Below are 20,205 nucleotides of genomic sequence, written 5' to 3'. Positions count from 1 at the left end.
TGTCAGGGAGATCCCTCAGGGACAAACTAATGAGGAGGAAGAAGAGGGAGGGTGGGTGACAGCTGTTTGCTCCTAATTCTCACTGATTCGGTGCCTCTCGCTGTTGGTTTGTGTGAACTCAAAATAACAACATGAGTAAAACACACTGCAGAGGAGGAAGTTCACAAAATGTTGGCTCCTTATACTAGTCTGACTGAGATGAAATATGAGATTTTGTCTTTTTCCTTTTATGTGAGGAATTGTAAAATGCCAAACTGCAACTGAGTGAACTGTTATGTACAGAGTTGTGAGGTGTGTGTAAGAATCTGGAGCACATGTTTTGGCTTTCTTTGCAGTCAAGAGCAGACAAGTTGTGGAATGTGACCCAAGAGAGATTACACCAACGCCAGCGTTTCTAATAAACAGGAGGAGGAATCTTTTGTTTTTTAGAACATATTTCACACATTGAACCCTCACCCATAAGATCCAGACTTGAAACAAAAAAAATCTATTATATTATTATAATGTATATGTGCAGAGTGTTTGTATGTGTGTGTGTGTGTGTGTGTGTGTGTGTGTGTGTGTGTGTGTGTGTGTGTGCGTGTTGGAGGGGTGTCACAGTGTTCAACACAGTTGACTCTTTCTACCAGTACCAGTCAGAACCTGTCTGACCAGCTCGGGGGTGACTGAACACGCAACAGAGGAAGACAAACTGTCTTTTAAGACACGCAATCTTCCTTTCAAGACTACATTCATTAAGAAAAAGCCTCTTGTGCCTTCTGTTCTTCAGTAATACTACCTTCCTTAACACTTCATTGCATAACGCTAGATAGGCTACATTATCAGCCCACTATTATAGTCCTGTGAATGTCTTTGTTGTTGTTGGAACTGAAAACTCAAGAAAGTGCACAGATCTGCATTTGATTTAAGCCTCCATTTGTTGTTTAGTCATGTCAAGAACTTGCCCTAAAATCTGATGCTTAAACTAGGCTAAAGTTATTGAGACCGTTAATTATAATAAGATTTAAAGATCTCAAGTTCCCTCAAGAAATACACTTACAAATCTCATGGAATCTGTGACACACCAAATCTTTTCTCTGAAATGACACAACAGCCTGGAACTGCTGGTCGCGGTGGTTGTTTTAACTAGCCTTCCTAGCAGTGGAAAGATCCAGGCCTTTGCCAGTATAAATACAGCCAGCTCACTTTGACTCATGAGCGTGAACTCACTCTGTCGTGGAGATTGGATTCCTATTGTAGATGCATCCCAGATTGGTTATTTTTACATAAAAGCTGGCCAAGTTATGACTGCGTCGACTGAATTCACAAACAGAGACATAGAAAGTCATAAATTGAGCCAGTGTGTTACATAAGCTGACTGATAGCACCGTTGGCGCTGGACAAAGGCAATTGCAGATGATTTACAACTTTGTCTCAAGTAACATCCAAATGAGTCTGAAAAATTCTCAATTTTTTTCTCTGTCTTTCCTTGCAGTATGTCAAGGCATCACCAACCGTTTAAACCTTCTTGGTTCCAAAGAGGACCACTACCTGAACATGGTGAAGACCTATAGCAACTGCACTGTGGTCCTGGAGAATCTAGAGGTCACCTATATGGAAGAGCACCGCGACCTGTCCTTCCTCAGGGTAAAGACTGCACTCTATTAGCGGTGGAGGCTAAACATGCACATGACATATGGGAAAAAGTCTCTTTTATCATTTTTTGTTGTCTCCTTGGTGGTCTGAAGCAATTTTGCCAGACAATCTGTTCTGGATCTTCCCAGGCTTTTCACTGTTCTTATCACTTCAGCACAGATAAGTAAAATCAGTGGAGAATGAGCCCGTATTGACGCATGATACAGAGTGTTTATAACGTTCCGGTTGAACCCCAGCTGTAACGACCAGGTGGTGAACACTGGGCAGATGTGATTACGGATCACACACACTCACAAGCCAGCAAGCACACACAAACACAGAATAGCATACAGTCAGCACATATCATGCAGTAATTCTAAGAGCGTTTCCACTGAGGACGGGGGCGTCATGTGCTCCTCATTTTTTTCAAAATCCGATTTTTGCCCCACTCACTATTACAGTTTCAATTTGATTCTACTCAATAAAACCTCCCTAATCGAACTGTCATATTTCAATTGTTACCATGCGCTCACTACAATAAGCTTTAGGAGTGGTAACAAGAACAAGAAAATTGTCTTAGGTTGAATCTAAATTTTTATTTACAGGCAACAGTGTGTATTTATATGTTCTATGAAAAGGTTGCTAGAACTGTATACCAATCAAAGTCAGTAAAGGACAGTGATCTTTTTAGCAACAATGCAGTGATGTCTATCAGTGAAACAAAATGTTATTTTAAATAGGGTTAGTGCATTACTAATACAGTAATTTTATAATCAATGTCACCATATTGCATGAAAAAAATGATAAATGTACTGTATATAAATGCAGGAAATAGAATTCTATTCATTGCCAATTCATTTAGTCAGCTCAAGCACATCTGCTTCTTCAGTCATCATCACACCAGATTTTTTTTCATGTTTTTTCTCACAGTCAATTGAAGAAGTGGGAGGCTACGTCCTGATTGCCCTCAACACAGCTTCCAGGATTCCTCTGGAAAACCTGCGCATCATTCGCGGTCATTCCCTCTACGAGGGAGGGTTTGCCCTCGCTGTGCTTGCTAATAGTGACAAAGCCACAGGTCAAGGCACCAGTCAGCTTCTCCTGACCAGCCTCACAGGTCAGTGCACCTCTCCATGTTCACATTTTCTGTGACAGGATTTCTCACAAAGTCTACTAATAAAACTCAGCTTTTATTTTTTTAATGGCAGCACAGTATTTTAATAAAAATGTAAATATTAAAATTGGTTTGTTTTAAAATGGATTGTGTACATTTATGTGAATTCACGTAGAAGTTTTCCATTACAGAAATTCTTAAAGGAGGTGTGAAGTTTGGAACCAACCAGCTATGCAATGTGGAGACAATACAGTGGTATGATATTGTTAACATTGAAAACAAACCCAACATGGAGCTCCCTGTGGCCAGCAACAATCCACTTTGTAAGTAACACATTTTACAGCAGACGACTGAAAGTAATTCATTATATCTGCTTATTCCAGGGGTTTTATAAAACATTTTCCCTGTTTCTTGTGATCTGCTTTTATAGGTAAAAAGTGTGACTCAAGCTGCTTCAATGGCTCATGCTGGGCACCTGGTCCTCAAAACTGTCAGACTTGTAAGCTTTGATCTGTGATCTAACTTCATAATGTGAAAACAAAAATTCAAGTACATACTGTATGCTGTATTAAAGCTGAAATCTGTAATGCTTTTTAGTTAATATATCATTGATTGTGCACTGTGTATATACACTAAAAATATATCTTTGCTGTCTAACTTCATCACTTCAGGAAAACATTTATATTTGCATTACTTGGTCGATTATTAACATTTTCACTGTATACCAACAGCAAAGTGAAACAACTTGGCAAACATACTCCAATGTGTTTGCCATAATTTGAACATAGACAATGTTATAGTTTACAGCTTTAATAAAATCCACTTGGTACTTGTCCTTCCACTAAATTTGTCTTGTTCCTATCTCCAGTAACAAAGCTGAACTGTGCACAGCAGTGCTCTAAGAGATGCAAAGGACCTTCACCCAGTGACTGCTGTAATGAACATTGTGCCGCAGGCTGCACAGGACCCAGGCCCACCGACTGTCTGGTGAGAGAAAGACACACCTTCATATGGGGGACAGGAATAATGATGATGAAGAAGGACACTGAATGTTTCTCTGTTAAATCTGTATGAGAAGCCTCTAAGAAATCAAAGCTCTCACTCAGCAGCATTTGTTTTTCACGATTAGAAGTATTGTTATTGGTTTCCATACCAATGAGACATATAAATGCTGATTAAATCTTGCATTTGGCAGTGCCTTGGGTATCAACCTCTGTTATCCCTCTGTCTCTGTGCAAGTCTGAGGATTAAGCTGAGGCTGTGATAGAGGAATGCAGTGTTATCATTAGTGTGAGGCTCTGTTATTGTCCCAGTATACTGGATGACTGTTGTTTGTGCTGCAGGCCTGTCGGGACTTCCAGGATGACGGGGTGTGTAAGGACTCCTGCCCGGGCCTCATGCGCTACGACCCCAACCTGCACCAGCTGGTACCCAACCCACATGGAAAGTACAACTTTGGGGCCACCTGTGTCAAGAGCTGCCCACGTAAGAATGACTATAAACAGAGAAACTAATCCTCCTTTTTTTACTTTTAGTAGCCAGAGTTTTGCTTTCACACTGCTTCTAGATATTTATATTTTACTCCCATATGTCAAAAGCATGCACTGTAGTTGTTGTCTTGACAGTCAAGATAAATTAAATAAATCTGGCAGGCCTCACTTGCCAATATGAAACACATGAAGCATGAATATGAGCTTTTTCACATTGCAATATGCTGAACAAATGCCCAGGTTGTCCTTCAGGGTTGTTAGACATTCAGTGGTTACAGTTTGTCTCAGTTTAATTATAAACTGTATAAACATGAAAAGAAAATGATTGAGTTTCAGGGCATGTTAATGCAACAACTGCTCCTTCTCAGTTTAACTTACACAGTTCATGTCCCAGTATTACTGCATGACCCACAGTATTGCTCTGTGCTTAAAAGTTATTGTTGCTGAAAAGTAAAATTAGATTGTTTTTATTGTCTTTTTGGCTTTGTGTGCCGAAATGCTTTGTAATAATTAGCCTGTAAATGCTCAATATTAAATGATTATAAAGTAAGCATCTTGTATTTTTTGCAATCATCCTAGATAACTATGTGGTGACTGATCATGGAGCCTGTGTGCGAACGTGCAGTGGTAACACATACGAGGTGGACGAGGGAGGAATCAGGAAGTGCGCTAAATGTGATGGACTGTGCCCCAAAGGTATGGTAAAGCTATTACTGTGCAACCAGGCGACATCCTTCTGACTCATACAGCGAGTTTGCAGTGGTGGAATGTCACTAAGTACATATACATACTGCACTTTTTATGCCATTATATTAATTTGACAGGTACTATAGAGTATACTGAAAGGATCTATGTGAAACAACATAAGCATAGAGGTTCATTCTTACTGTGATAAAAACACTAAATTCAAAAGTTTACCGACTAAGATATTCTTGAAACTTTCAGCCGTATGTGAACTTTCAGTTTAGAATTTTTATCACAGAATACTTCAGAATTTGAGAAATACGCTTATTTGGTTTCTTGCTGAGAGTTATAGTTACAGACTGACATATATATGTCAGTTTAATACGAAGCTAACCCCTTAACCACAACTTGTCATTTTTACACTTTGGTTTTTACACGGATTAAACAAACTTTAAGATATAACGTGTTTATTTGTGAGCTATAGAGGTGCAGGTAGACAGATTTTGTCAACTTTTGTATTGACCCAAGCAAGCACTTTCCTCTCTGCTAGCTGTAGCTTCATCATTAGCATACAGACATGAAAGTGGTAGTAATCTTTTCTCTTGGCAAGAAAGCAACTTTCTTTCTTTACCAGATCTGTATACATACAAACCTTATCATCAGTTTATAAAATGTAATTAATAGATGTAACTACGTAAGATAATTAGCTCCACCTCAGCCAACTGCAACAATAAAATGCTGCTTACATGTTAGTGCATCAGTAAGCCAAAGGGGACATACTGTCTATATGACAAGTTCTGTTACATTTAAAGCACATTTTGCTGATAATGATTAGTACTCTTACTGTTATTGTGTTGTTGTTTCTAAGGGGTTTGAATACTTCCTCTATCACAGTTTGATTTCTCTAGAATGCCCTGCTCAGTTTGGTTTAGGTTTGTTCCCCAAATTAGAATAAGGCCAAGAGCTTTTAAAATTATTCCTATACTGATATTTGTTTTCTTAATTGTAAACAGTGTGTAATGGACTTGGATCGGGAGAGCTGATTCACACCCTGTCGATCAATGCCACCAACATTGCATCCTTTAAAAACTGCACGAAACTCAATGGTCACATTGCTATCATCCAAACATCATTTAAAGGGTAAGTCAAGGACATTAACAGCATTACAGCCTTCATGCCCATCTCTATCAACTATATTTGCAATAGGTTACTGAGCACCTTTACTCATAGCAGATAATATGTACATTCTTGTTATTTTTAGGGATTCATACACCAACACACCAGAGATGGACCCTTCCCAGCTTGATGTGTTTAAGACAGTTAAAGAAATTACCGGTAAGACTGTGTAAGACCTGAGTAATGCATGACACACTAAATGCACACTGAAGCATCTCACCATTAACAAAACATTTGTTGCTTTAGGGTACTTGTGGATTCAAACGTGGCCAGAGAACATGACCTCACTCAGTCCTTTTGAAAATCTGGAGATCATTCGAGGACGAACTAAACGGTATGTTCCATGTAAAGACCCCCCCGTAGATTCACAACCACTGGATCACAAGTTGAGTGTTATTCAAGGCTGTCATAAAATCTTTCCTTTTTTTCTTCTTCTCTTCCTGTTCCATCTATTCCCTTGATAGCGGAAGCCGCAGTATGGTTGTGACTCAGCTCGGTATCAACTACCTTGGCCTTCGCTCCCTCAAAGAGATCAGCGATGGAGATGTGGTCATTATTAAGAATGATAACCTCTGCTATACCAACAAAAACCACTGGACGCGGCTCTTCAAATCAAAAAGCCAAAGTATCACTATAGACGAAATCGCTGATGCTTCCACATGTGGTAAATAGATTTAGCTCCCCATGCCAAATGCAGTCAGACCCTTTTGTTGTTTTTCAATTTCTGATTACACAATGCACAAGCCGGATTTAATTAATGATTTCTAATTTCAAAATTGGATAATTATGCGGGAAAGATCTTTCCTTGAGATTGTATGTTTGTTTTCAGCTCTGAGGAACAACACTTGTGACAGGAAGTGTACCACAATCGGCTGCTGGGGCCCTGGCCCGGACATGTGTTTCGCCTGTCGTGACTACAGCCGTGATGGGAGCTGTGTTGACTCCTGCAACATCCTGGAGGGGTAAGGGAGGAATCTTGGGTTTTTTGCCTTTTTAAGCTCTGAAATGCAATGTTCCTTATTTTGGACAAACAAACAGTCTCAATATCAGATCTGTTTGCTTTGTAGATAACTCCTTCACAGTCTATTTTCATACAATGAGCATTTCCAGACCATGATATTAGATGAGGTTGGGGATTTGTTTTTGAAGCAATGCTAAGACCAAATACGATCCAAGGTATTTTGAAGTTAAACCTCCAGTAGATATAAGACAAACACTGTAGCTGAAATGGCACATTCACTCACATCTGTTTATCTTTGCAGATCTCTGTCAAACATTGAATCTCAACGTGCTTACAATTTAACTTCTGCCCTCGAAAAAGGGATCAAGAATTTCACTTTACTTGTAACTGTTTGAAATGAGGTGTGTCAGTGGTGAGAGTCTGTCAGCTTTGTTGTTGTTTTTGCAGAGAGCCGCGGGAGGCAGTCATGAATAAAACCTGCATGGAATGTCACCCAGAGTGTCAACGCATGAATGGGACAGCAACCTGCAGTGCTCCTGTACGTGCCACAAACAACTAAACTATAATTATAAAATTAAGAATTACGCAGTGTTATGCAGCATGGAATCTGCTGCAGAAGTGTTAGCGCTACCAATTTCTCCATCAACAGCAGCCACAGAAGACCACTGTAGCGCAGCCTCAAGACATGTTTCGTTTTGAATAAGAGGTGTGGCTGTGTGATCTAGTTAGCTCACTGTCTTCTTTTATACGCTCATAATCCCATCTTTGATTGAAAACAGCAAGTTCAGGCACAATTTTTGGTGTAGTTAAATGTAACTCTGGGAAATATATGGTATCGGAAATAGAAGTAGACAGGCTGAGAAATAGGCAAATATAGAGAAAATATTAAATTACAGCACTTGATTGCAAAAAGTGTCTCAGATTACTGATTTATTTTGGCCTAAACTAAAAGCACCTGACTGTGGGTTTTCATTGCCAAATATTTCCATCTCTATAAGGAAGATGGATGCGGCTTGCTCTGAGAAATTATTACTATGAGTGCAGTTTACATAATATTTACTACTACTCTCAACAGAGTTGTAAACATAATGAGTCTCTTTTTTTTCAGGGTTCTGGAAACTGTACCAAGTGTGCCAACTTCAGAGATGGACTGTTCTGTGTGTCTCGCTGTCCTCAAGGCGTGCCAGGGGAGGACGACACGCTTGTGTGGAAATACGCAGATGAGATGAAAGTGTGCCAGCTATGCCACAAAAACTGCACTCAAGGGTAAAAGCATTGTTCAGCCGACCTGAGAACTGGCAGTACATTTCAACTGTATAGCAAACATTTGTTTGTCGTAATGTTGATGCAGAAATGTATTCCAAGCCTGAAGGCTCTTTTATTGTTGGCTCGGATTAGAGAGTGAGGTTGGCTTTCAATAAGAGGCAATTCGTTCTCAGATTAATGATGAAATTGGACAATTTAGGAGAGATGTTGCAGACCATACTTGGGCTTTTGAATTTTTGCCTATTCACTACAGCTCAGATACGCTTTATAGTACTTCTTCTGACTGTGTTGTATTTTCATTAAATGTCATTGGTGTGCTTAAAGACAATATTAAGCTATGCAGATTGATTTTATAAGTTTATAAGCAATAAGGGTTATTGTGATACAATTTGTATTGGTGTAGTTATAATCTCATGAACCATATTTAATCACAATGTACGTATAGAGGCACGATAGAAGAATCATAATCATACACTGGAGAAATTTGAGTGTGTTTGTATTAAAAGGTCACTTTGCTTGGGTCTGCATTAAAGTCTTCACCTTTTAAAAAAAATACTCTCTGGAGGAGATCAAGAAATAAGGGTATAAAATGACTAGAATAATTTATAAAAAAAATAAAAGGCCAGAAGACAACTTGGCAATAATGGTGTAAAATGATTCCCAATACTTATATAAAAATTGGATATAATCAGGTAGAATTGAATATGTTTTGAAGAGTTTTGACCAACAACGAGTGACAGAGATAAAAGTAACAGAATAATTGGTCAAAAATTAGGGAGGGTGGATGATAGGTGTGACCTATGCCGACCCAAGGGAATAAAAACTACGCCCCGAAGGAAAAACCTTTGGAGCGATTTGGTTCGTTGTAAAGTGCTGATTGCTCCCCTTTTTTGCCGGCATTAAAGAACACTTTGCTGCTTGGACCTCTGATTCCCTTTTTATTTTCAAAAGATAGTTTTTTTGCTCTGGTACATTTTTCTGCAACAATTTGATACAACATGACCTTTCCAAAGCATACAGTATTCTAGAAAATTTCTGAATTCTTATTTTGTACCTTTGCTGTTGGTTTCCATTCATTTCAGTATTCAGCGGTAATAAGTCAGCCTTGCAGTATAGAACAAAACAATAATAACTCTGACAGAAATGAAAGCAGACCTAATATTCTCCATGATGGACTATCAACATTCAGCCATGGTGGTATACTGATGAGTGTGGAAGGAAGTGGTTCAGGGATACTAGAATGTCCTTTTAACCACTACAATCTGTCTGGTGCTATTTTTTCTGACAAAAACTAGGATTTGCATTTCCACAAATTATGTATTTTTCACTAGTTTGGTATGTTATGGCTACATTGGACTAAATGGAAATAAACAGACCCCAGTTGACCCCAGTGATTGATGCATCCATTTGAGGCATTTACTATTGTAGACTTGTAGGAAATTGCTAAGAACTTGGATGCTTTCACTTGTAGAAATCAGCTTCTCATCTATTTTGCGCACACATGATTGAACTGTTGTTCGTGAAGTCAGATATTTTGTGAAACATGAAAGTGTGGTTTTTCGTGAACACTGATTGCAAAGCATTTTTCCCTCATCATTCAGCTTTATAGGAAATCCATGGACTTATGATGGCTCTGTGAATTTGCAGTGATGGTATAGTTACATCAGATTCTTTGCACTGGTTTGTTTACAGGTGCATTGGGCATGGTCTTGAAGGCTGCCAGAGAAAAAGGTGAGTAAATAACACTGGTTGTTGATGTTGCCTCGGCCTAAGATAGAGTCATTCTAATTTCATCTCTTTGGGTTGATTTAATTCACAAATGTGCTCTGTTTTCTAACTGTATTCTCAAATCAGCTCTCTCCTGTCTTTCAGCCCTTCTGGTCTCTCCATGATTGCGGCCGGTGTAGTTGGTGGTCTGCTGGCTGTTCTTGTTGCAGGCCTGTCTGTCTTTGTGTTGCTACGCCGACGCCACATCAAGAGGAAGAGGACCATGCGCAGACTTCTCCAAGAGAGAGAGGTAAGATGAGGAAACTGTGTCACCATGTGTGTAGGGAGACATCAAGATGTAAGGATTAACTTACAGAGATACCGGTCTGCTGTATGCTCAGATAACAATTTTTGGTTTTCTTCTGTATTTGGTAGTTTTGTTATAATTTGTAGTATTGATCTGCTACATTGCATTGTAAAAGAATCACTAGTGCTGTTTGGGAGGAAGAATTTGAAACAGTCAATCCTTTTTTTCCAGTTGGTTGAACCTCTGACTCCAAGCGGAGAGGCACCAAATCAGGCTCTGCTGCGAATCCTGAAGGAACCTGAATTCAAGAAAATCAAAGTGCTAGGATCAGGGGCTTTTGGTACGGTTTACAAGGTAATAAATAACACGCCTCAGGTTTTTGCCTTAAATGCCTTGTTGTCAAACTTTCTCTCCAGTGCTGAGCTTTACTGAAGCTGCAGTACTGCATGTGCCAAGTCTTTTTAACTAACACCCGTCAGTTTTTTCGCTCATCTACATCTGTTGTCAATTTTTCAATTAAAAGACACATTTCTAACTTGCCAGATCATGCATCATTGACTCCACTCTCAGTTTCAGTGCTCTCAATGTGTGTACTTGCATTAATCACATTGTGTGGACATCTGCGTACACACTGACATTATGGGGACTCGCCTCCCTTCCTCTACCCTTCTGGTAAGGTTTAGTCAGCGGTGGAAGAAAAGTATTTAGATCTTTTACTAAAGTAAAAGTAGCAATACCACACTATAAAATTACTTCATTACAAGTGAAAGTCCTGCATTCATAATTTTACTTAAGTAGAAAATAGCAGAAGCAAAATGTCCTTAAAGTATTAAAAGTAGAAGTACTCATCAGGTGTGGATTATTATTTGCACTGATGTATTAAGGTGTAAGCAGCATTTTAAAGTTTTAGCTAATTGAGTTGGAGCCAATTTTAACTACTTTATTCAATGTTGAATAGTATAACAGTACAGTAAATCATTTTCTATAAGCTCATCATATATTTTGCATCTAAAAAGTAAGAAAAAAGTAAAATATCTCCCTCTGAAATGTGGTGGAGTGGAATTATAAAGTAGTACTCAAGTAAAGCACAAGTATCTCAAAATTGTACTTGACTAAATCTAATTAATTACATTCCCCCTCTGGGTTTAGGGACTATGGAGAGGTCAATGAGGATCCTCACAAATATAGAATAGAATACAGTAGAATGTGATTTGGGGTGGGCTGCACTCATGCAGTACATGAATGTCAACATTTTTATAGTATCACAAATGTTACTGTGATACTGTAACATTTGTGTGTACGTGCATGTGTTCAAGCACTAATGTTTGCAGTATTTTACCTCACTTGATGATTCAGGTGTAATTAAAGCCTATGAAACCACGTATTTGTGTCCATTTAGGGCCTGTGGGTTCCAGAGGGAGAGGATGTGAAGATCCCAGTAGCCATCAAGGTTTTGAGAGAGGCCACATCACCAAAAGCAAACAAAGAAATCTTGGACGTAAGTTCACTGATTTATGTGGTACTTTTTTGGACTTAAAGCTTACAGTAATACTGTGTCAGAAGTAAAACAGCTATTCATTTGAAATGTTACTTCTCAAGTAAAGTATGTGTTGCGGGTGTGAAAGGACTATGGCTGTACAGCAAAATATTAAAGTTAGAAAATTTATACACACATTTTATTATATTATATTTATTTTGACTTGATTTAAAAGGCTCAGATGAACCTAATCGTGTTGCACAAAGTGAGTGACAATTATTGCCCGCCAGATGTCAATTTAGCTGTAATGTATCCTGTAATTTGCAGCGCATGCAAATTTATTTCAAACTAATGACTTCTTATTTTCTTTGTAATGGAGAATGTGTCATGTTTCTACATGGTGACCCTCTCATGGGGCTGTAGGAAATAGGATTAATTCATTGGAGGGCCGTGTGTAGGCGTTGGTGTGTAATCCAAGGCTGAGGTGTTCTGGAAAGGAATGCAGCCTGTAGCCACACTGAGAAAGCAGCTTGTTAAAACTGCATTATGCAAACAGCTGAATGTGCATCTTAGATCCTGTGATTTTGTGGTTGTGTTGCTCAGTCACTGTTCATGTGGAAGTTGTGGTGGACACGAACATCCTCTGAACTTCATGGCTTAAGGACAGAGGCTCTATTTTGAAGGAAAAAAACTAAACCGAATGCGCTTTGAAACCCCATTCTCATCAGACTGTCAGAATTACACCTAGAATTTGAGTGTTTAATCACTGAACAATGAAATAGGATTGTAGAAAATATCTTGGATACAATTAATGTACTATACACATGATAGGAAACATGCTAAATAAAGCTCATTTTGAAGTGTTTGCATGGTTCTCCTCACTGGAAACCTGTTGTTGGTGGCCAGTCAATGGGGATTATCCCCTTGTTTTTTTTCTTTTAAGTCGCTTTTCTATTATGATGATGGAGAGTTTCCAAGCCACAAAAAATGGGTACGTCTGCTGCCAAGAAACTTATCGTCCAACCGTAGATATCTGTGCGAATGTTATGTTTTTCAAGCTACAGTATCTGCCATGCCATAATAAATGTTTACTTCTACCAATATTTGTTCCTTAGAAGATGGCATAAAAACTGTGAGATGCTTTTTTGTCGTTGCACCTCCCTTACACTGGATAATAGGGTTGGTTTTTGCTGTTTGTATGACCTGACTGCCCCAAAAACATTAATTAACATAAAATGACAAAAAAAACCCACATTTCTTTATCACTACATTCTCTCTCCAGGAGGCTTATGTGATGGCCAGCGTTGAACATCCCCATGTGTGTCGCCTGCTGGGCATCTGCCTGACCTCCACAGTGCAGCTCGTCACCCAGCTGATGCCCTACGGCTGCCTGCTGGACTACGTCAAAGAGAACAAGGACAATATCGGCTCCCAGTACCTGCTCAACTGGTGTGTGCAGATAGCAAAGGTAAGAGAGAAAGCTCATGAAGGCATCGGGTTACGTTAGTAATAAAGATATATAGTAGTGTCTTTTTTATCAACATTAGCCGTGATAATAAAATACCTGTGTGGGTTTTCAGTCACTGCTAGAAAGAAAAGTAAACACAGGCTTTAACCGCTATGAAACACTGTTGAATGATGTGACTAATCATTTGATGATGACAAGTCTTTCATGACACTATTCAGCATTTTTAGATCTTTTATCATGTCTGATCAAGCAAAGTTGCCATGTTTTGACACAGTTTAATCCAGCTGCAGTAAATTAGATAGCTACTGAAATAAAGTACCGCTCTTATGTAACAACCTGTATTTCATCTTTTGTTTGACAAAAGGGTATGAACTACCTGGAGGAGCGCCACCTGGTACACCGTGACTTGGCAGCCAGGAACGTCCTGGTGAAGACTCCTCAACATGTCAAGATCACAGACTTTGGTCTGGCCAAGCTCCTTAACGCAGATGAAAAGGAGTATCATGCAGATGGAGGAAAGGTTGGTTGGAGGTTAATATAGACTCCTGTCTTAAGTGTTTAAAGTGTAAAGCATTCCTCTCTCCATGTTTAATGTTTTAGGCCTTCTTGTACATTCACATTCTGCTGTGGGTTTGCTGGTTAAAAAGTTTAAAAGTCACCTCACACCAAAATTCATTTTTTAGTTTTATCATCATAGATTGATATTGCATCCAGTCACAATACAACCTAAATTAAAAAAACACATCTAAACATTATTTGTGTTTTTCCAGCCTCTTATAATTGAAAAAAATGGGTGCTGGTTTGACAGATGACTTCCTGAAAGATTTTATTTTTGCATTTGTAGTTTTGTTCTAGATTACATCTTATGTAAGTAATGTGGTATAAAAATAGTCCCTGTCAGAGAACTTAGTTCTAAGAGAAATGATGAATAAGTTCCTTCTCTCATCAGCGTTTCTTGTGAGCACTATTTTTACTTGCAGAAAAATGTGTTTGTGAGAAACTACAGGCTGACCTACACACTCCTCTCTGTAGTAACCATTAGTATAATATCCTCCATAATATATTGAATGTTTGTTAATTTCAGCAAAGCACCAAGTGATAACATGTCCTGGAAATAACTATTAACTGATAACTATTATTTACTGAGTTTTCTTCATATTATATTATTGGAACTTCGTGACATTTTGAGTTTTTTTTACCAAACTAATGATACTGAATGATAATCAAGACATACTGTTCATTTGTAGTCCAGAGATTTATATTGTATTTTATAGCTCGCCCACACCAGTGAGACAGATGTTGACACCGTACAGTTGTTCCAGTACATCTGGACAAAACAGACAAAAACATCTGCTACAGCTGAGATTTCCTCCATTCACTATAGTTGCTACACTTAAACATGCTGTCAATTAAATATTACAGGACATTTGCGGCTTACAGTAAGTACAGTAAGCCTTGTCTGATGACATCAAACTGCTTCTCATACACTGTAAACATAATTAAGTCTACAAATAGCTTAGAGTTTACATTTCTAAACATGAAATCAGTTTTAAAAATTAGCATTTTTAATTCAATTCTGATCTAATAGGTGACAGTACAGTTACATTACATATGTAGTAGAGACATTCATGAAATTAAATTCATAATCCGTTGCTACATTGAGTAAAGAAGCCAAATGTGACAAGATGTTAAGTTATAATTAATAAGCTATCACTCAATAAATAAATGTATATCTTCTGTGCCTGTGGTGCTCAGAGGAAAATAATTTTGTGGGTTTTTTTAACATTTTTTACTGTGCTAAATACAAATTTACTACAATGTTTTACTTTTTAAACTTTCATTTCACAGGTACCAATAAAATGGATGGCTCTTGAATCTATCCTGAACAGGACGTATACACACCAGAGTGATGTATGGAGTTATGGTAAGTCTTGTGCTTCCTGTTGTGAATGCATGTTGTATGCATAACCCAGTAACACATGAATCCTGCATGCAGTGTCCCAGATTGCGCTTGAATCCTTGTGTAACTTCAGATATGTAAAACAGCTGGGTTTCTTTACTCCTGTGAGTATTGGTGACAGTCTCACTGGAGAAATATGTGTTCATTGCTAAATAAAGTGTTTTAACAGCAAGTGAGGCAGAGAGAAGACAGTCGTTTTCAGATAGGATGTTGTTTTTGGATGTAATAGGGGATGTAGTTGTCAAAATGTAAAAGCACAAAATGAGAACATCTTGCTTGCATCTGCGATTTTTAGGACACAGGTACAGTAGCACACACCTACACAGCTGCAGTCTCAGATGGACAATATAACGTCAGAAGAGCTTGTTGCCTCAACCCACATAAACAGTTCTTCCAGCTCGGAAACACATATGCACAGATGCCAGCACACACACACACACACACACACACACACACACACACACGCATACACACACATACACATAGAAACTAAACAGCTTTCTTGAGCGGGCTAGCTTCCAAATCTTTTTTTCCCGGGGTTTTGATCATGCCTTCCGCTCAGTATGGCAAAACTATCAGCAGACCCTGGCAGAAGTGACAGGCTTCCTTTCCTCCTTTTCCCTTTTTCTCTTCCTCCAACACAGAGATGCATCCTGCTAACTCCCACTCCTGCAGGCACAGCCAATTTGTCAACATAGCTATTTTGATACTGTGTGATATTTGCTAAGCTTACATCCTGTCACTCTCATTTCCTCCCTTTTATGGGGAGGAAAACAAAGTTAATGACAGCTCACTGGACTGATATTTACCAACTGTCTTCCTCTCTGTAGGTGTTACAGTTTGGGAACTGATGACATTCGGGACCAAACCGTATGATGGGATTCCAGCCAGTGATATAGCTGGCGTGCTGGAGAAAGGCGAGCGTCTGCCTCAACCACCAATCTGTACCATCGATGTCTATATGATCATGGTGAAATGTAAGCTTGATGGAATGCTGGTTTTATAACGTAATCATTATCGTCACAATCTGTGTTTCTAAACATTGAATTTATTGTTTTGGCTGCTGCAGCTAATTTCTAATAATTTCCCCAGAGATAATGGTTAAGTCCCTTTATCTTTTTTTTTTTTTTTTGAGATTAATGTTGTAAAGTCCGTCTATCTTATGATGACATCTGCTGATGTGTCTGCACAGGTTGGATGATTGATGCAGACAGCCGACCTCGTTTCCGGGAATTAATAGCCGAGTTTACAAAAATGGCTCGGGATCCTTCTCGTTATCTTGTCATTCAGGTACCACAAATTCTGACTAAATTCCTTAAATCTGCAGTTTATTTAATGATAATTTGTAATGACCTATTTGATCCGCAAAGCTGACCAGGCTATTTCTATTTCTATTCAGGGTGATGACCGCATGCACTTGCCAAGTCCCACGGACACTAAATTCTACCGCAGCCTGATCAGCGGGGAGGACATGGAGGACGCTGTCGATGCAGATGAATACCTGGTGCCACAACATGGCTTCTTCAGCAGCCCGAGCACTTCTCACACCCCGCTGATGCACTCCACGGTAAGCTCGTTTATATAAACAACACGCATGTGATCGAAAGTTTTGGATTGGCTGTCTGTCCATCATGGTTACATTTGTGATTCTGCAGCTAAGATTTTGGCAAACCAAAATTTAAAATTAAATCAAATTGTATATCACCACTGGTGATATTTGGAAAACTTGGAGATTGGTGATTTATCTATTTGTTGTGATCTGGCATTTCAAATATTTAACCATGAAGAATGTCTTAATTAAAAGACAACATTTCTGACTTCAGAAAGCATAACTGTGATACGAGTGGTCCGCTACTGATGAAAGTTGAATTAAAGATGTGTAAGATTTAACAATGATAATGATACAATGATATCATCAAACTTAAAGGACCAGTGTGTAAGATTTAGTGGCATCTAGCGGTAAGGTTGCCGATTGCAACCAACTTAATACCACTCCCTTCCAAGTGTGTAGGGGAACCTATGGTGGCCGTGAAACTTGCAAAAAACGTGAAAGGCCCTCCATAGAGCCAGTGTTTGGTTTGTCTGTTCTGGGCTACTGTAGAAACATGGCGGTGCAATATGGCAGGCTCTGTGGAAGAGGACATGCTCCCTATGTAGATATAAAGGGCTCATTCTAAGGTAACAAAAACACTACAATTATCATTTTCAGGTGATTATACAGTAATTAAAACATAATTATGAGTATTTTATTCCATTTCTGCCAAGTCCGTTCCGCTGGGCGCCACAAATTTCTACACACTGCACCTTTTACACAGCTGGCCTCTGAGAATGCTGGAAGACCAACCAAGTAAATTCTAAAAAAAAGAGAGAGAGTTAAATAACTAAAATAAATCTTAAGAAAACCAGGGTATGAGATGTTAGCGCAGAGGGTAAAATATCGACTATAAAAATTATGAATACACTACAGTATGTATAACAATACTTTTATATCAACAAAAGGTTCATCCCTCCCCAAAGTTTTGGAAACACTAAGCTACAGTTACACTTAAACTGTACCAGCTGTTGACCTGACCCCCCACATTTATTTCTAATCTTGAAAAGATTTTAAGGAAATCTAAAACCCAAAACCAAAATATTGCCACAATGTTAAATGCCATGACCCTTTGCTACTTTACTTAACAGCCAGTATGGAGTCAATCAGTACATGTACAGTAATGAGACACAGGTACCTCTACTACAGACGTACACACCAGACCCACTATAGTCACTGTAAAACTTCCCTATCCAAACAAGTGAAAGAGGAGTACAAGCTGATTTCCCAAAAAAAGCAGAATTAATTGATTAAGAAATTGCACCACACACACCAGCAGTGCACACTTTACCAACATGAAGTCAACTGTTTGAAAATATAATTGGGCTATTCTAACCGTGATTTGGGAAATGGGATTTCTGCATAAATCATTACCCTGTGAGTCAGAATGGAATAAACACAGAGTCATTTTTCAGGTTGTTAAAAACAATTAACTTCAACTTCAAGCAGCAGAAGCAGAACAGTAACTTGAATCAAAGTGTCCAGTCATACCTGGCTTGAACCCTCCTTACCCCATTTGCCCTCATTCTGTTTAATTGTCACCAATGGAACTGTTTCTCCTCTTTTTTATCCCTGCCCACTCGGCCTCATCATCATCCCCTCTCCCACGTTTCCTCCCAGGTGCCCTTTGATTGATGAGAACTTTTCTACCTCAGGTTCAGGAAAGTCATGCGTAGGTCTGGCTCTTCTACCTGGGATCTGTGCCGGCCATTGACAGCCTGTTTAGCTCAGATGAGCTTTCAAGTTTGATTACCTTTGCAGACAACCATGCAAACTTTCAAATCTTTGTCCAATAAAAGCTCAGAGTCAGCCTGTTTTTGTAATATCATCGTTGGGGCATGGCCCAGTATGGGTCAAGAAATTTTTTTACAGATGGCCGCTCTTTCAGCGTGTTTAATTTCCTTTTCTTGTTGAAAGTAATTGCATTGCCACAGCTGTCACTCTGTTCTCTTTATTCGCTCGGTTTCCCTGGTTTAACACCATTCACAGCCCTTTGACTGTGAGAGTCTGACAGACACAACAAAGCCTGTCAGATTGCTTGAATGAATATGAATCTGCTTGGTGGACGTTTATTTCGATCCTTATCAGCTTGTACTGAGATGACAGCTATGGCTCTTCGGGTACCATAAAAACACATTACTATCACCATTCAAAAGGAACTTATTACCCCTTGAGATGTTTTGAAATAAATCACGATGGCTAAAAGAAATAAACACACTTTGTCTTTCAATCAAAGACAACCAAAGTGGAAGATAATAATAATAATAAAATTAAGGATTTGCCTAAATCCAAAATGGAGCACAGCAGTCCAACTTTCTGGCATGCACTGCACTGAAACAGCTTGTTTGACTGTATATTAAACCTTTCCTTACTTACAGTGTCTACATTATCCAAATGGTTTATCCAAATGTGTTACAGCTCTATAAGACACTATTTCCTACATAGCATCTGCTGTGGAGATATTAACAAAAGTTTACTATCTATCTACTTTGCAGAGCCTCAACAGTAGCATTGGAACCTGTCACGGCAGAAATGGCTTATTGGTAAGAAAACAATCCTAATCCTTTCATAAACAAGATGAAGAAATTGGTTTCATTGAGAGTGCAACAGCCCTAAAAGTCTCTGTTCTTTCTTACAGAATGGATTCCCGAGCCGAGATGGAAGCATGGTTCTTCGGTATATTCCTGACCCCACGGACAAACATTTAGAAGACGCCTTCCAGCCAGCTCCAGGCAAGTGTGCGTTAGTTGCTCTGCTGTTTTTCTGTCATCCAAGTTAATCTCAGCAGAGCTCTGCCTTGGTCCCTATGTTTGATTCAATGAGGAAGAGGGACATCTAGTGGGAAAGAAGCATATTGCTATTTCACTTTTTACAGTACAATAAGTGCACAAATCTTTAATCCAGGTTGCTTTAATAGGGGATCTAAATATAAGATTTTTAAAGACCAAACAGGTGTTTTTTCTTTTTTTTTCTTTTTTTTTTCTTTTTTTTTTCTTCATAATCAATCATAGCTCATAAATGCAATGCTTTCTGACGGCAAACTGCTTCCTTGAATGCACCACGAGGAAAGAGTTTTCAGAACAGTCCCTCCTCACAGCTACATTGCCATGTGACAATAATCAAGCTTTGTTTTGAAATTAAAGCAAATTAAATTAAATTAAATTAAATCCTTGATGGGCTGGTTGTCTAAGGCACGTTTCAAGTCTGTTTGCTGATTCTCATCACCTGCCGCCATTAAAGTGGCACTCCACTGATTCAATAGTCCACTTCCAGAAAGTGGGGAGAGACAGATTAAAAGATTAAAAATCTTATAAAAGATTGGTCAAAGTCAATGTGGCAGAGGCTGAGATATCTTGAATTCAATATCCTATTATGGATCCACAATTGCCA

At 38.8% G+C, this 20,205-nt stretch overlaps 1 protein-coding gene across 1 annotated transcript in view; it reads left to right on the top strand.

Annotated features, from left to right (window-relative positions):
* egfra (epidermal growth factor receptor a (erythroblastic leukemia viral (v-erb-b) oncogene homolog, avian)) overlaps positions 1–20,205 on the top strand; it is a 42,314-nt gene that overhangs the window by 19,554 nt on the left and 2,555 nt on the right. Inside the window, exons 2-27 of the mRNA XM_042428591.1 lie at positions 1,475–1,626; positions 2,545–2,731; positions 2,920–3,051; positions 3,159–3,227; positions 3,597–3,715; positions 4,072–4,213; positions 4,798–4,914; positions 5,916–6,042; positions 6,164–6,237; positions 6,325–6,412; positions 6,543–6,742; positions 6,908–7,040; positions 7,487–7,577; positions 8,148–8,305; positions 9,998–10,036; positions 10,178–10,322; positions 10,551–10,673; positions 11,719–11,817; positions 13,079–13,264; positions 13,629–13,784; positions 15,113–15,188; positions 16,055–16,201; positions 16,417–16,514; positions 16,624–16,791; positions 19,311–19,358; positions 19,454–19,547. Of these exons, the coding sequence (XP_042284525.1) occupies positions 1,475–1,626; positions 2,545–2,731; positions 2,920–3,051; positions 3,159–3,227; positions 3,597–3,715; positions 4,072–4,213; positions 4,798–4,914; positions 5,916–6,042; positions 6,164–6,237; positions 6,325–6,412; positions 6,543–6,742; positions 6,908–7,040; positions 7,487–7,577; positions 8,148–8,305; positions 9,998–10,036; positions 10,178–10,322; positions 10,551–10,673; positions 11,719–11,817; positions 13,079–13,264; positions 13,629–13,784; positions 15,113–15,188; positions 16,055–16,201; positions 16,417–16,514; positions 16,624–16,791; positions 19,311–19,358; positions 19,454–19,547 (3,168 nt within the window). The remainder of the gene's footprint in view (positions 1–1,474; positions 1,627–2,544; positions 2,732–2,919; positions 3,052–3,158; positions 3,228–3,596; positions 3,716–4,071; positions 4,214–4,797; positions 4,915–5,915; positions 6,043–6,163; positions 6,238–6,324; positions 6,413–6,542; positions 6,743–6,907; positions 7,041–7,486; positions 7,578–8,147; positions 8,306–9,997; positions 10,037–10,177; positions 10,323–10,550; positions 10,674–11,718; positions 11,818–13,078; positions 13,265–13,628; positions 13,785–15,112; positions 15,189–16,054; positions 16,202–16,416; positions 16,515–16,623; positions 16,792–19,310; positions 19,359–19,453; positions 19,548–20,205) is intronic.

Source organism: Thunnus maccoyii, chromosome 12 (genome assembly GCF_910596095.1).
Source record: "Thunnus maccoyii chromosome 12, fThuMac1.1, whole genome shotgun sequence".
NCBI lineage: Eukaryota > Metazoa > Chordata > Actinopteri > Scombriformes > Scombridae > Thunnus > Thunnus maccoyii.
Note: the sequence above shows the minus strand (reverse complement) of the source record. Positions and strands in the feature narration are given on the sequence as shown.